The sequence below is a fragment of the Dipodomys merriami genome, unplaced genomic scaffold (genome assembly GCF_024711535.1).
Source record: "Dipodomys merriami isolate MVZ:Mamm:240054 unplaced genomic scaffold, mDipMer1.0.p SCAF_106, whole genome shotgun sequence".
Classification (NCBI taxonomy): domain Eukaryota; kingdom Metazoa; phylum Chordata; class Mammalia; order Rodentia; family Heteromyidae; genus Dipodomys; species Dipodomys merriami.
The window spans coordinates 1211127-1227820 of record NW_027202338.1 but is presented as its reverse complement, the minus strand read 5'-3'; the positions used below and the strand labels follow the sequence as shown (position 1 = coordinate 1227820).

The following is a 16694-nucleotide window of genomic DNA, read 5'->3' as shown; positions in this document are numbered from 1 at the left end:
TGCCAGGCCAGGTGGATTGTTCTCTGCCCAGACATGGGGGAACCTGGTCTTCAGTGAGTGTGGATACTCCGAGGGCTGGGGAGTACTGCCAGGAGCCGATTTCAGCTGTAGGCAATATTCCTCCAACCATGGGCAACTTTTGCTGACACCATGGGCTCCTGGGGAGCCATGAAATGCACTCAGTTGCACATCTGTCCTTTCTTCCCTATTTTTGAACACTCTTTTTCTTTTTTTTGGTCGGTTGTGGGCCTTGAACTCTGGGCCTGGGTGCTATCCCTCAGCTCTTCAGCTCAAGGCAAGCGCTCTACCACTTGAGCCACAGCACCACTTCCAGTTTTCTGAATGGTTTGTTGGAAATAAGAGTCTCATGGAGTTTCTTGCCCAGGCTGGCGTTGAACCATGATCCTCAGATCTCAGCCTCCTGAGTAGCTAAGATTACAGGCCTGAGCAACCAACACCTGGCTTCTGAAATGTTTCAGCATGTACTTCAAAGGAGTTCTGGGACAGCTTGAACTTCTCTCCATTGCTTTTTTTCTAAAACAACGATAACAAGACCAACACCAAGAGAAACAATGACATAGAAAATACTAGGTGGCTACCAATGCATATGTGTGCACGCACACGCATGCTCACGCACGCACGCACGCGCGCACACACACACACACACACACACGCGCGCGCGCGCACACACACACACACACGGAGGACTCAAGCCAGAGAATCCTAACCAAGACTTGAGTCACTGGATCAAAGGCTGTGTCCAGCCTCTCCACGATGTCCACAAGAGGGCACCCCACACAAACTTTCCTCCAGAAGTCTCCAAGAACAAGCAACTTTCTATGATGTCAAAAAATAATTTGGTGAAACCATAGAATTCCATTGTGTATAGGTACCACATTTTCTTGATCCATTCATCTACCGAGGGGCATTTGGGTTGGTTCCATATCTTGGCTAAGGTAAATCCTGCAGCAATGAATATCATCCTACTGGCGGGTTTAGTGTGGCCTTGTTTGTGGACATTTGGGTAGATTCCCAGAAGTAGGGTTGCCTGGTCCTAGGGGAGCTCTAGGTGTAGTTTCTGAGGAATCTTCACACTGCTTTCCGGAGTGGTGGAGTAAGTTTGCACTCCCACCAACAGTGTAGTAGCGTTCCCCGTTGGTCACATCCCCGCCAGCATCTGTTGTTAGATTTCTTGATTATGGACATTCTAACTGGTGTAAGGTGGAATCTCAATGTTGTTTTGATTTGCATTTCCTTTCTAAGCAGAGAGGCTGAGCAATTCTTCATGTGTCTCTTGGCCATTCCTATTTCCTCTTCACAGAGGTCTCTCTTAAGGTCTTTAGCCCACTTTTTAATGAGGTGGATGTTTCTTTGGGGTTATTTTGGGGGAATTTAATTTCTTGAGCTGTTGGCATATTTTAGATATGAGACCCTTGTCTGTTGTATGGGGTTTCCATATATATTGCTAGCTATGTCCTTTGTCATGCAGAAGATCTGCAGGTTAATGCAATCCCATTTATCCAGGCTTTCTGTGACTTGTTGTGTTTGTAGATCTTTATTAAGAAAGTTTTGACCTGTGCCAAGGAGCCTTAGTGTTTCTCCTAGTTATTGTTACATGCATAAGAAAATAGAAAGACTTGGAAAAAGCCATATTAAGTGAAGTAAGCCAGACCCAAAGAAAAGCAGGTCACATGATCTCCTTCATCTCTAAGAACTAGAATATGTAGAAAATATTCTTAACAGGGGATCTAAGGAACCCAAGTGCTTAATGCAAAAATCTATATATAATAAAGAATATTAATATGAACTCCAACTTATAGAAATGGATGTTCTCTTTAGACCCTGTACATAGCTCATTCTTTTTCTCTAGTGTTGTTTTTTCTTTCTTCATTTCTCTCAGTGTTTTGAGCCTCGTGTTTTGCCTAACAGACAATGCAATGTGTAAAAGGGAAAGGGAATCACAGAAACCGCAGAACAATGGATGAACCACAGCAACATCCATAGTCGACACTATGTGGGATGTGAACATTACAACTTGGGGTGGGGCTAGGGAGAGATAAGTAGGAGATAAAGACGGATGGGGTGATGATTATTAAAAACAAGTATACTTATTGTCTTACCTACATAACTAACCCCCCAGCTCATCACATTTTCAATTCAAAAAGAAAACATAAAGAAAAATAATAATTTGGGGTGCTACCTCGAGAGTAGCAAGGAAGACAGGAGTATGGTCCCTGGGGCCCTGGGGCATTCCAAGGGGTGCCTCCCCTAGGAATCGACTCACTCTATCTCCCTGGTGCCAAGACAACCTGGGGTTGTCTGAGGTCTTGTCTCCTGGGATCTCGCTAGGGACTCCAGAACGTTGAGAGGAAGACCCCCCCCAAAGAGACCACACAGACTCAGAGTACAACCAAAAGAAAGTCTTTTATTACCAGCCAGGAATACACTGCACAGTTGGGTGTGCACAAAAGTTCAGTGCCCAGTCTGGTCTCACGGCCCCTTTTAAAGCAGAAAGCCCCCCACCACCACTTATTCACTCAGGGGAGGAAAGTCCCTGGTTCTTTCCTGCAGGTTCAAGCCAAGTGTGAAGTTACAGAAGGTAAAACAATATTGTAAGCAGGCATGAGTGGGCTAAAACAGTGCTGTAAGCAATCATAAGCGGGGCAACATGATAGTCACCATGACATTTCTATAACCATAACCACTGCTATGATCATTCCTATAACTCATTACTATGATCATTTCTATAACCCATTACTATGATTGCTACCTAGAAACAGAAAGAAACAATGCCTACATATATCTTGAAGTGTCCAACTATAAAAAATGAGTCTCACGAGTGGGGTGCAGCCCTGTAAGGTGGAGTCACAAAAAAAGGGGGAGTTACAGAAGCTAAGAGTAAACTCTAAAGTGGTGAAGCATGATGAGCCCTATTACATTATAAGGTTAAAAATTAAGATAGAAGCTGGGTGCTGGTGGCTCATGCCTAAATGGTAGCTACTCAGGAGGCTGAGATCTGAGGATCATGGTTCAAATCCAGCCTGAGCAAGATTAACTACCAATGACCTACCCAAAACAAAAGCCAGAAGTGGAGCTGGGAATCAAGTGGTAGAGCACTATCTTTGAGCACAAAAGCTTCTAGAGACAGTGCCCAGGTCCTGAGTTCAAACCTCAGGACACACACACACACACACACACACACACACACACACACACACACACACACACACACACGCACACACACACACATATGCAATAGTAGCAGGACTCAAACCTCAGTATCTGATGCTCATTGGCTGACACTCTACCACCTGAGCCACTCCTCCAACCCCAGGATAATAGTTTTTAGAAATGATAAGAAATTGGGTGGTTTCCGTCTGTGCTTGACAATACTATGATGGGCCAGGAGGGGGAGCAGGGGAGTCATGGCTGGAGCCTGATGTACTTCCAACACACTGGACCAGCACCAGAGAGGGACGCAATGTGTTTCTTCCACTTCTGACCATTGAAGACATTGGAGATGCCACTCTCATACCAAAATCCTCTTCTGATATTAAAGCTTTTGGTGATTTAATTATTTTTTTCCTAAGCTTTCGTAATTTTTCTTGGCTTTCTCCCCCCCCCCCAGCCCCCAATTCTCTCTCATGGGGTTTAAGCTTAAAGCCTGGGTGCTTGTTTGTCTTTCAGCTTTCTCTCTCACGTCTAACACTCTACCACTTGAGCCATGCCTCCACTACCAGTTATTGGCTGACTCATTGGAGATAAGCTTCTCATGGAATTTTCCTGCCCTGGCTGGTGTTGAACTGGGATCTCAGATCTTAGCCTTCTTATGAGTGGCAGCATTCAGCAACCACTTCAACTTTCTTCTTCTTTCTCAAAGTGAGAACTCTACCACTTTGAGCCACAACACCACTTCCGGTGTTCTGATGGTTCATTGGAGATAAGTGTCTCATGGACTTTTCCTCCCTGGGCTGGCTTCTAACTCTGATCCTCACATCTCAGCCTCTTGAGTAGCTAGGATGACAGGCATGAATAGCAGCACTCAGCAACCACTTCAACTTCCTAAACATGAGCATGCTGCTCATCTGCAAAAGATGCACAAGCCCTGCTTCCGTTGCACAGGTGGTGTGTGCAGACATCATCAGACCCCAGATATGAATTTGACAAACAACCTTCCTTCAATAAATAAGATCTGGTTTATTTTTTATTACTCTTTGTGACCTAAAAATTCCCTTTCTGGCATCTCAACTTGGAAGTGGCCATCTTCTTCAGCAAGGTCAGCAATCTGGCCTGTTTCCTCTTCCCATCTGGTCCCCTCCCTTCCCCCCTCATTTTGGCCCTCCCCACTCTGAGTGGCCTAAGTCTCTGCCTTTCCCTGGGTCCCCCTACCCCCCATCCTCATCTCTTCCAACCCCCCCTTGCACATCCCCTGGGGCTCAGCGAGGCTGGAAGCTTAAAGTATAGGTGGGTGGGATGGTGGCAAAGCCCACACATTTGGGGGACACGTCGATGTCTTGGGGAGCCTGCGTGGGCTTGAAGCGGAAGTTCTGCATGATGGTGGTGAGGAACAGAAAGAGCTCCATTTTAGCCAGGCCATCTCCTAAACAGTACCGCTTTCCTGCAGAGGAGAGGAGAGAGGGCAGGGGTGAAGTCAACCCTCTCTCTGAGATGTCACCCCCAAACCCCAAATCCCCAGCTGAGTTCTCTAATAGGCGTAGGGAGGGGTGTAAAATTCTTGCCCGGGAGACTTTCCATGAAGGCTCTCATCCTCTCTGAGCCTCAGTTTCCCTAGTCATTGAGGGGGCTGGGCATTGTCCTTTAGCTTTTCCCATCGAGGTTGGTTATAGCACTTGAGCCACAGTTCCACTTACAATATAATTTTGGTCAGTCATGGAGCTTGAACTCAGGGCCTGGGTGCTGTCCTAAGCTGTTCCTCTGGAGGCTAGTGCTCTACCATTTTAAGCTATAGCACCACTTTCAGTTTTCTGGTAGTTCGTTAGAGCTAAGAGTCTCAAGGACTTTCTTGCCTGGGCTGGCTTTGAACCACAATCCTCAGCTTTCAGCCCCTTAAGTAGCTAGAATGGACAGCTAGTGTGAGCCATGGACAACCTGGCTAACTGTTTGTTCTTGATTTTCCTCATCTCTGAATGAATGAGATCTGATAACCCTTTTTGCTTTCCTGGACCCCCATACAGGATATTTGAGGATGATGGGGGATTGCATGTAATTGATCGCAGAGTAGATCCAAGAGGAACTTCCAAGCTGAGGAAAGGCATTAATGAGGCTGTAGCTCAGAGGGGGCTGGCCTATGCAGCTGTCCCCTTTGCTGAGAGTTGTGGCCTAGTGGCCAACGCTGGTCACTCACCGATGGAAAAGGGAACAAAAGCATCACTCTTCTTAAACTGTCCTTTGTCATCCAGGAAGTGGTGAGGGTTGAAATCCTGGGGGTTGGAGAAGAACTTGGGGTCTCTCAGCACAGAGCCCAGCATGGGGAACACTTCTGTACCCTGAAAAGAAGAGGAGCAGGGAGAGTGAGATATGCAGATGGGAAAATGAATGTGCTGAAACTCCCCTTGGACAATGGTAGGAGGGGCCAGGAAGTGGAACTGTGGGAGTGGAGGGTGGAAGGAAGAGCTTCAGGGGACATGAAGTTAAGGTCCCTGAGGGTGTGTAGAAGCTCCCGTTCAATGACACCAGCTGGTTGATGGACACAGGTTTGAGTCTCTGATGCCAGAGATTGGGAGATCTGCAGCTCCCATCTCTCCAGGCAGGTGGTTGCAGGGGGGGGAGGGGCAGGAGACTTGGCAGTTAGATGTGCCAGGGCCATGAGATATGGGGCCCTTGAGAAGGATGCATTGCAAACTGGAGATTCCTGTTCTTAAGCAAGAGGTCTGGGTAAAGAAGATTTAACCGTCCCGCTCTCCGTGTGTGTGTGTGTGGGGGGGGGGGGGGGGGTGGGTGGGTGGGTGGGTGGGTGTGTGTGTGTGTGTGTGTGTGTGTGTGTGTGTGTGTATCTGTGTGTGCCAGTCCTAGGGCTTGTGTGTGTGTGTGTGTGTGTGTGTGTGTGTGTATCTGTGTGTGCCAGTCCTAGGGCTTGAAATCAGGGCCTGGGCAATGTCCCTGCCCTGTTTTTTGCTTTGAGCCCACAGCTCCACTTTCAGTATTTTTGGTGGTTAATTCCAAATAAGAGTCTCCTGGACTTTCCTGTCTGGGCTGGCTTCCAACCTTGATCCTTAGATCTCAGCCTCCTGAATAGTTAGGATGACAAGGCCTGAGTCACAAGAGCCTGGATTTCCCTCTCTCTCCCATCCCCCCTCTCTCTTTCTCTCTCTCTAATTGTGGATTTTGAACTCAGGGCCTGGGTGCTGTCCCTGGACCTCTTTGTGCTCAAAGCCAATGCTCTACCATGTGAGCCACAATGCTACTTCCAGGTTTGGGGGAGTTTATTGGAGATAAGTGTCTCATGGGGATTTTTGTGCCAGACCACCTTGGAACTGTGATCCTCAGATCTCAGCCTCCTTAGCAGTTAGGATTACAGATGTGAGCCACCAGCACCTGGCGTCATCTCTTGATTTAAGAAGGCCAGGCTTGGATCTCTTGAGCCGGGGAAGTTGGGGGCGAGGTAGGTTGCAGGGAGCTAGGATACAGAAGTCTCTCAGTAGGAAAGAGGGACAAGGTGGATGAGGGAGTCTTTGATTAAGATGGGAAGCCAGGGAGTCCTGCCTGTTAGGGATTTGGGGTGCCAGGATCCCAGGGGCAGGCAAGTGGCACCTTGGGCAGGAAGAACTCCCGGAACTTGGTGTCCTTGGTGACCCTGCGGGCCAGCCCCATGGGGATCATATCTGCAAATCTCTGGATCTCATGAATCACAGCCTCTGTGTAGGGCATCTTCAGTCGATCCTCAAACTTGGGCTGCCGGTTTTTGCCAATGACCCGATCAATCTCTTCATGGAGTTTGGCTGGGATTGGGGAGAGAAAGGGAAATATGTTTAGATATCTGAAAGCTTCAAGGCACGGATGAGAGTCAAAAAAAAAAAAAAAAAAAAACAAAGAAGAAAAGAAGAGAAAAGATCCAGGCACTGGTGGTTCACACCTGCTATCCTAGTTACTCAGGAAGCTGTGATCTTAGGATCAGGGTTCAAAGCCAGCCAGGCAGGAAAGTTCATGAGACTCTTATCTCCAATAAGCCACCAGAAAACCAGAAGTGGTGCTGTGGCTCAAAGTGGTAGAGCACTAGCCTTGAGGGAAAAGACTCAGGGACAATGCCCAGGTCCTGAGCTTAAGCCCAATAACCCACAAAAATGGAAAGAAAGGAAGAAAGAAAAGGAAGGAAGGAAGGAAGGAAGGAAAGTAGGAAGGAAGGAAGGAAGATAGGAAGGAAGGAAGGAAGGAAGGAAGGAAGGAAGGAAGGAAGGAAGGAAGGAAGGGAAAGAAAGAAGGGAGGGAGGAGGGAAGGAGAGAAGAGAAGAGAAGAGAAAAGAAAAGGAAAGAAAACTGGATGAAGGACTTGAAACAATGGATGACAGGCAAACAGCTCACCATTCATTCACAGTGGGTGTTGGCCATTAGCTCACTATTCTGTCAGTATTAAAGGAGCAGGCTTAGGGGTGTGGCTTGGAGAAGGAGTCCTTTGGGGTTTAGATCAGCAATTTATCAATCCATTCAGTTAGCATCATTTTTCTGTTGGTGGGGGTGGGGAGCTTGAATTTGGGGCCTGGACACTGTCCATGAGCTATTTTTACTCAAGGCTTAGTGTTCTACCATCTTGAGCCACAACTCCACTTCTGGTTTTGTGATAGTTCACTGGAGATAAGAGTCTCAAGGAGTTTCCTGCCCAGATGGTCTTTGAACCATGATCTTCCCATCTCTGCCTCCAGAGTAGCTAGGATGACAGGTCTGAGCCACCCATGTGCAGTGTTTTCATAGCTAAGACTTTAATAGCTAAATCTACAGGCTGGCTCTCCTGTCTTGATTATAGCCAAACCCATATGAGGGTCTGGGTTCTTGGGAGAAATCAGAACATTGCAGCTGACCTAGGGGAGCTTTTAGGGCCTGGGCCCCCACCCCCCACTTCTCTGTCCCTACCCCTACCCAGCCTTACCTTCCACATTTGGATATTTCATGAGCAGCAGGAAGCCATAACGCAAGGTGGTGCTGACGGTCTCTGTGCCCGCAAAGAAGAGGTTCAGTGTGGTGAGCACCAGATTCTTCATGAAGAATTCTGTATTGGGGTTCTTCTTCTCCTGCAGGTTGAAAGGCCTCAAGTTCACCCCTCTTCCCATGCTTTAGCGGGATCTTCTGGAAGGTTCCCTTAGAGTCTATCTCTGTGATTTCCAGGTGGAAAATGAATCTGCCAGGCTCTGTCCAGTTTGCAGAATTTTGCCCAGGATTCTGACTCTGCCCAAAATATACCTCTCACCTTTGCCTGGTGAACCTCTGAGGTTTTTTTTTCTTTATAAGAGCTGAGACTGGGACTCAACATTGGTACCTGATGTTTTCGCTTATTGGCTGGTGCTCTACCAACTGAGCCAGGCCTAAAGCACTAGCCTCAGAGACAGACCAAGAGTAAGCTAGATGGCACAGCTTCCATGCTATGGGAGCTCAGGCAGGTCATCAACACTCTCTGTGCTGCGATTCCTCATTGTGATCCTAATATAACTTCATTCAACATCTACCATGGGCCAGGCACCGATGGCTCATGCCTATAATCCCAGCTACTCAGGAGGTTGAGATCTGAGGATTTGCTGTTAACACCAGAGTAGGCAGGAAAGTCTATGCAACTCTTACCTCCAACTAACTAGCAACCAAGCAAGCAAACAAACCAAAAACAACAACTGAAAGCGGCACTGTGGCCCACGTGTAGAGTGCTAGCCTTGAGCAAAAGAGCTCAGAAGCAGTACCCAGGCCCTAAGTTCAAGCCCCAGGACTGACTCATACACAAACACACACACACACACACACACACACACACACGACTCTGAGCCCCACAACCAACCCCCCAAAAATGCTTAGCATAGATAATGCAGTAGACTTGGTTGGGATTATCTTCTCTGTGGATGAGGGCTCTGTAGATGAACACCCATGTTCATTACAATCAACCTTGAGGATAATTTATATAATTCGCATAGCCCTCTGCTCTCCACCCCAGCCCAATCTGAGTCCCCTCTGCCTGGCATTGAACTTCCCTCCCTCCCTCCATTCCCACCTCCGGCACACACCTCCTGCATGCGGATGAGAAAGGAGTCAATGAAGTCTCGTGGGGAGTTGGGGTCCAGGGTGCGCTGGTTCTGTTCCACCTTCTTGGTTATGAAGTCCTCCAGCCCCTTCAGCTCCTTACGAGCCTGTTGCTGTGGTCCCGGCAGATGCTTCATGATGGAATAAAACATCTCAAAGAGCTGTGGTGGGGGAGAGGGGTGGAGAGAGAAAGCAGAGAAAAGACAGACATTCACCAGGTGGTGCAGCGCATACTGGGAATCCCAGCCTCTCTGGAAATAGAGTCCAGAAAGGCCTCATTTGAGGCAACTCTGCCTCACAAAGATGAGTGAATAAATAAAATAAGGACTAGGGGACATAGTTCAAATTATAGAATACTTGCCTAATATGCACTAGCCTGGGTTCAATCTCCAGTGGAACCAAAGGCAAAATCACATCCCTACCCAAGTGTCACTGCCCTCCCCCAGCCATGGGGTCCCCATGGCCATCCTCCTGCCTCCAAGGCCTCCTCAAAACCAGCCCCCGCTTTTGTACATCTGAACAGTTATGTCAGGACCTAGAGAAAGTGTCTAATATGCAGGTCTCTGAGGACTCCTGGACATTTCCACCATGGCCTGAAAACAGAGCCTGCTGGTAAAAGCGTGGGCACCACCACCCACTCGACTCCTGGGCTGTGAGGTGGCACCAAACCAACTGAATGGTCTCTGACAGATGCACACTGCCCAGTCCTGGGCTCGTGACTGTGTGGCCACTGCCCGGGTGCTCTACCTCTTGAGCCACAGCTCCACTTTATAGCTTTTTGCTGGTTAATTAGACATAAGAATCTCACAGCTGTTCCTGCCCAGGATGAGATCCTTAGATCTCAGCCTCCTGAATAGCTGGAAATCCAGGCTTGGGTCACAGGCCTTCAAGTTTGTTTTGTCAACTGTAGGGCTTGAACTCAGGGCCTGGCACAGTCCCCGAGCTCTTTTGCTCAAGGCTAGCACTCTACCCATTTTGAGCCATAGTTCTACTTCTGATTTTCTGGTGGTTAATTGGGGATAAGAGCCTCAGAGACCTTGCTGCCAGGGATGGCTTTAAACTGCCATCCTCAGATCTCAACCTCCTGAGCAGCTAGGATGACAGGAGTGAGCCCTGGCTATTCTCAAGTTATTTTTCTGACCTGGGTTTTGCTCATAGAGTCGGGGCAGGGCGTGGCGTGGGTTACCTGCCCAGTGGAGGTGGCTGTGAACTGGAAGCTGCCCGTCATCATTCGCAGGAGAGACAGGAACTCCTTGTCCTCATAGTCGAAGCGGTCCCCAAAGACAATGGAGCTGATGACATTGGAGACCGTTCTGCTCAGGTAGAAGGTGGGATCTATGAAGGTACCTGCAGGGTGGAGAGTGAGGGGTTTATGCAGGTACCTGCAAGAGGGAAGGGATAAAGAATGGGGGAGTTTGCAGGGGTGGAGGGGGTTTGCTGGCAGGGTGATGGGTGGGAGTGTATGAAGATACCTGCTGGAGTGGAGGGTCTATGGAAGGCCTGCAGAGATGGGGGTGTGGGTCTATAGAGGGGCCTGTAGGGTTGCAGGATGGATGGTCTATGGAAGAGCCTACAAGGGTGAAGAATTGGGGTCCACAAAGATGGAGGGTGGAGGCCTGTAGGAGTGGATGGTGGTGGTCTGCAGGGGTGGAGTGTGAGGGTCTACAAGAGTGGAGCATGAGGGTCTGCAGGGGTAGATGTGGGGGTCTGCAAGGGTGGAGGGTAGAGGCCTGCAGGAGTGGATGGTGGGGTCTGCAGGGTGGATGGTGGTGGTCTGCAGGGTGGATGGTGGTGGTCTGCAGGGTGGATGGTGGTGGTCTGCAAGGGTGGAATGTGAAGGTCTACAAGAGTGGAGCATGAGGGTCTGCAGGGGTAGATGGTGGGGGTCTGCAAGGGTGGAGGGTGAGGACTGCAGGGGTGGAGGATGGGTGTCTGCAGGGGTGGAAGGTAAGGGTCTGCAATGATGGAGGTTAGGGGTCTGCAAAGGGAGGTTGGGGTCTGCAGGGGTGGAGAGGGAGGGTCTGCAAGAGTGGAGGATGAAGGTCTAAAGGGCTGGTGGGTGAGGAGCTGCAGGAGTGGAGCATAAGAGTCTACAGGTGTGGATGGTGGGGGTGTGCAGGGGTGGAAGATGTGGGTCTGCAGGGGTGAAGGGTGTGGGGCTGCAGAGCTGGAGGGTTTGAGTCTGCAGGAGTGGAGGGTGTGGGTCTGCAGGGGTGGAAGATGTGGGTCTGCAGGGGTAGAGGGTGAGGGGTCTGGTGAGAGGTCTGCAGGGGTGGAGGGGGGGGAATCTGCAGGGGTGAACGGTGAGGGCTCTGGTGAGGGGTCTGCAGGAGTGGGGGGTGTGGGTCTGCAGGGGTGGAGGATGAGGGGTCTGCAGGGGTAGAGGGTGAGGGCTCTGGTGAGGGGTCTGCAGGAGTGGAGGGTAGGGGTCTGCAGGGGTGGAAAGCAGGGGATGCTGGGGAACCCAGGAAATATCTGTCTTCCTGGAAAACAACCAAACGGAGTGCTCTGATGCCAGTCTGACCATTTGGGAAAGATTTTGGAGGGTGGCTGAACCCCAGGGTCTCCCTCCTCCCCTCCCCCTCCTCCCCACCCACCCCGTCCAGCAGCTACCATGTGTGTCCTGCAGTGCCTGGATGAGGAAGCCTGCCTCCTCCTGGATGCGCTCCTCGATGCCTCTCTTGCCCAGTCCAAAGTCCCGCAGCGTGGTGATGGAGAAGCGCCTCAGCTGCTTGGCCCGCTCCCCATTGCTGAAGACCATACCTGGCCAAGAGAAGGGGTCAGGCTGATGGTCATGCTGGGAAGGAGGGTGGGATCAGACCAGGGTGACCTGCAGAATATGGAATGGACCTGCAGAGTACCCTTGGAGACACTGGGGCAGCAGGGAGGCCAGGATGCCAGATTCTGCAGAGAGCAAGAGAGGAAGGAAACCCTATAGGTAAAAGAGAGAACACTAAGGAGAGAGGAAAGAAAGCCTCAGACTCGGCGCCAACGATCTGCAGATCATCAGAAAGAGACAGAGAAGGGAGACAGGGTCCCCAAGGCACAGAGAAGGGGAGGCAGCCCCCACACTGCCCCATCAGGCACAGAGGCAGCCAATGGAGGGAGTGGGAAAGGAGGGAGGAGGAGAGAGGGGAGAGGCAGCAAGAGGGGAGGTGACTTGAAGTGAAAAACAGTGAATGGTTTTTGTCCACAGAGAACGGGAAGGCGAGGTGGGAAGACGCCGGGAGGACATGAGGCATGGCAGACACTTGAAGGATCCAGAGGAGAAAGGCTGGGGAAACGGAGGCCACACATCCCTTTACATGATGACATGCACCCCGCTCACCATAGCCTTGGAAGAACCAGTCGAAGGTGGCCATCTCCCCGCGCCCGCTGAACTCTTCGGCCTGGTCCACCAGTGCCTCCTTCACGGCCTCCTGACCACACAGCACCACGACCCGCCGAGGGCCCAGGTAAACCGTGAACACTGGACCGAAGCGATCACTCAACTGGGGGAAGGCCAGATGGGAATAATTTAAGGAGCCGGGTACCAAGGTGCATTGGTTTTGATTCCCCTGAAACTCTGGCCAAGTCAACAGACTGAATATTCCCACACATGGTCTTTTCCTACTCAGAAAATAAAACACACATTTATTTTTGTTTTTGGTGCCCATTCTGGGGCTGGAACTCAGGGTCTGGGTGTTGTCCCTGAGCTCTTTTGCTCAAGGCTAGCGCTCTGCCACTTGGAGCCACAGCTCCACTTCCGGTTTTCCAGTGGTTCTTGGGAGATGAGAGTCTCATGGACTTTCTTGCCCAGGTTGGTTTTGAACCACAATCCTCAGAGGTCTCCTGAGTAGCTAAATGGCAGGCATAAGCCACAGTGCCAAGATAGAAATTGGCTTCTAAATTCTAAATTCCCTCCACCTCCAAGAAAAAATTCCCCATTTAAGACTGTGGCTTGTCCAGTCCGTGGCCAGTGCCCAGTGAATCTGGGCAGTTCCCTCCCACCACCCCATCCCACCCATCTCCCATCCCCAACGCACCTTCATGAGAGAGTTGTACATCTGCTCCGTGTTGAGCTGCAGATAGTTTCCAATGAAGGGCAATGGTGTGGGGCCTGGAGGCAGCTTTCCTGAGAGCTTCCTCTGCCGCCAGACAGACATCAACACCATGACAGTCAGACAGGTGAGCACAGCCACCAGCAGCATGCCTGAGGCCAGCATGGTGGCGGCCAGGGTGCCAGTCAGATGCTGGTGGCTGAGCAGCTGTTCTGGCTGCCTTTATACTCTGTGGGATGGAAGGCTGGACTTTGGCCTTGATTGCATAACTGTCTCCTTTACCTTGTACAAGACCTCCTTCCCCCCTTCTCCCTGACCATACATTGCAACTAGTTTGAGATGTAGCCAGTGAGTTGGGGAGGGGAAGACCTCCGAGATTCTCCGGGCACAGGCCAGGCTGGTGGCATTTGACCAGAAAATATCCCAAGACTGTGGATCTATTACCCTCAAAGCTAGGGTAGAGTTCCTGGAGCTTTAGATAGAAAATCTCTCTGACCAAGGACTCTGAAAGTATGGGTAGATTTTTTTTGGTCAGTCCTGGGGCTTGAACTCAGGACCTGGGCACTGTCCCTGAGCTTCTTTTGCTCAAGGCTAGCACTAGCTTGAGCCACAGTGCCACTTCTGGATTTTTCTGTTTATGTGGTACTAAGGAATCAAACCCAGGGCTTGATTCATGCTAGGCAAGCACTCTACCACTAAGACGCATTCCCTGCCATGGGTGGATTTTTTTAGGGTCTCAGGAGAGGTGTGGGTCTCACTCAAATGATTGGTAGAAGATAGTTGGATATGGATTTGACAATGTTTCAATGAGGTGAGATTTGGGAGGGGTAGGATGATAGATTGGATAGATTGGCTAAGAAAGATCTAGAACTGTGAGTGTGGGGTAAGAAAGCCCAACAGGAATCTAGAGTGAGCCCCTGAGCCCAGATGTGGACCTACTGTGACTCAAGCCCTGTGCTGTCTCTTGAGACCCCAGGTTGAAGGTCACGTTTGGGGGCCCTGGAGCCAGGACCTGCCACTGCCTGTGGGCGGCCACCAGAGTCACATTTCAGTGGAACACCACACAGCCCTGAAGACAGAATTCCAAGGTCACCATGGGCAGAGGAACAGACCAAGTTTAGAAATAATAACCACCAGTATGGCAGAAAATCCCATCCACAAAGGGGTCCGATTGGCAAAGAACTCCCACTGGATTTCCTACCTATAGGCAAGTGCACTCAATTTATTATATCACTTCTGTTATTGTGGTTATTTATGATTGTCGCCTAGTTTACATGTAGGTGTCTTGTGCCCAGAACCCAGGGATTATGCCTAAAATACAAACATAGGAAACTGTCTCGTCAAATGTGGGGCTTGAACTCAGGACCTGGGTGCTATCCCTCTTTTGCTGAAGACTAGCACTCTATCGCTTTGAGCCACTGTTCAACTTCTGGTTTTCTGGTAGTTCATTGGAGATAAGAGTTTCATGGACTTTCCTGCCCAGGCTGGCTTTGAACCAAGATCCTCAGATCTCAGCCTCTTCAGAAGCTCGGATGGCAGGCATGAGCAACCAGGTCTCAGCCTGTTTTTCTTTTCCTTTTTCTCTTATGCAAGTCCTGGGGTTTGAGCTCAGGGCCACAGCATTGTCCTTTAGCTTTATTTATTTATTTATGCTCAAGGCTGGCCTTCTACCATTTGAGCCACACCTCCACTTCTGGCTTTTTGCTGGTTCACTGGAGATAAAGAGTCTCATGAACTTTTCTTCCCAGGCTGGTTTTGAACCAAGATCCTCAGATCTTAGCCTCTTATGCTGTCAGGATGACAGGCATGCAATGCACACTGGTTCCTGGCTTCCTTATCTTTTGATTGCTAGTGGTGATGAAGACACTGCCTCATCATCTCCACTAAAGTGACCCAGGTGCTGTGTGAGAAAGCAGGATTAGAACTCACTTCCTTCTACCCTTCATTGCCTCCCTGCCTAAGGTGGGTCCTAAGATTGGAATAGTTGTCTAGTTAGCATGAACTAAACTCAGAGATGGAGAGATATCAGGCTGGCCTTGAGTTTGGGGCCCTGTGTGGCGAAAGAGTAGATACAGGAGAAGGTCACCAAAGTTTCTTGGAGAAGGCATAAAGATGACGCCATATAACTTGTGAGTTTGGGTCATGTGGGTTGTGTCACAGACCCTGGCAGAGGCTCTGGATAAGCAATATAGAGGCATTGATTGTTGACACAGCAGAAGCTGGCCACTCACTTCAGGACTTTGGATGGGTGGGAGTTGGATGAGACTGGCATCCCCGGGCCTGGCCTGGTGCTTGCGGTTTGCTTCCTCTCATTTTAAGTGCTGGACTCTGAGCCTTATGTGGGGTGAATAAAGTGCAGAGAACAAAGCTGAGAGATAGAAAAGGTGTTTGTTGATTTTGGAGAGGGAAGAGGTGGGAAAAAGGATTAGCAAAGGCTTGGCAGAAATTGCTACCCTAGATCGGGGTGTACACCTGGGCTAGCCCTTCGCCTGGGCCTCTCTTCTCCCCTCTGTGTTTTTTCTCCTTCTTCTTGAATAAGAGACATTGGGAGAATTTAGTGCTTTGTGAAGGATGCATCAGGAAGTGGTCTGAGAGTTGAGCTGGGCTCCAGTGAGCCCTCCTGGAATGGGCTTGGTATAGGCAAATAGATGGACTTAAGGACAAAGAGGTCATGTGTGTTTGCTCTTGTTGATGTTTTCTGGAACTTGGAATGAGGGATCGATGTTTGGAGTCACGTGGGAGAGACACTTGTCAGTCATAGTGACTCAGGACAAAATGAGCAAGTGAGGGTGAACTCAAGAAAATATTTAATAAAGAAAAAAAGAAATATCTCCCTCTACCCCCTGGCCAGACCCTCAGTTTCCCTGAGGTTAAGAGCAAGTATGAAGCTCAGATTTTAGAATGCTGTTTTTATTTTTATTTTTTATGCTGGTTGTAGGATTTGAACTTGGTGTCTGAGTGCTGTCCCTTAACTTTGGTGGCCCAAACTAGCACTCTATCATGAGACTACAGCTCCACTGTTTTGTTTTGGGTTTTTTTTTTTTTTTTTTTTGGTGTTAAGAGTCTCATGGACTTTCCTGCCCTGACTGACTTCAAACTCTGATGCTCAGATCTCAGCCTCTAGCAAGGATTATAGGCATGAGTACCAATGCCTGGCTAGAATCTTCTTTCTTCATTTTCATGTGCCCTGGAAGAGATGACTTGGCTCTCTGAGCTTTTGGAACCAAGGAGACCAAGGAGCTACCTCTTTGGCTGTTTTGATGGGTGTATATGAGTTGATACATCCTTCATAAAAAGCATCTGATAAAAGCCAGGTGTAGGGCTGGGAAGGTGTCTCAGTGGTAGAGTGCTTGCCTCACATGCATCAGGCCCTGGGTTCGATTCCTCAGCACCACATAAGCAGAAAAATCCAGAAGTGGC

General features: G+C 49.6%; 1 protein-coding gene across 1 annotated transcript; it reads right to left on the bottom strand.

Moving 5' to 3' along the window:
• Nucleotides 1-4177: 4177 nt before the first annotated feature.
• On the bottom strand, nucleotides 4178-13458 carry LOC138812861 (cytochrome P450 2A5-like). Its single transcript, XM_070001088.1, has 9 exons — nucleotides 13260-13458; nucleotides 12563-12725; nucleotides 11848-11997; nucleotides 10421-10581; nucleotides 9219-9395; nucleotides 8102-8243; nucleotides 6772-6959; nucleotides 5366-5507; nucleotides 4178-4618 (listed from the first exon to the last, which is right to left on the bottom strand). Exons 1-9 carry the CDS (start codon nucleotides 13437-13439, stop codon nucleotides 4437-4439), a joined length of 1485 nt encoding a protein of 494 aa, XP_069857189.1. The 5' UTR covers nucleotides 13440-13458; the 3' UTR covers nucleotides 4178-4436.
• Between the last annotated feature and the right edge of the window lie 3236 nt (nucleotides 13459-16694).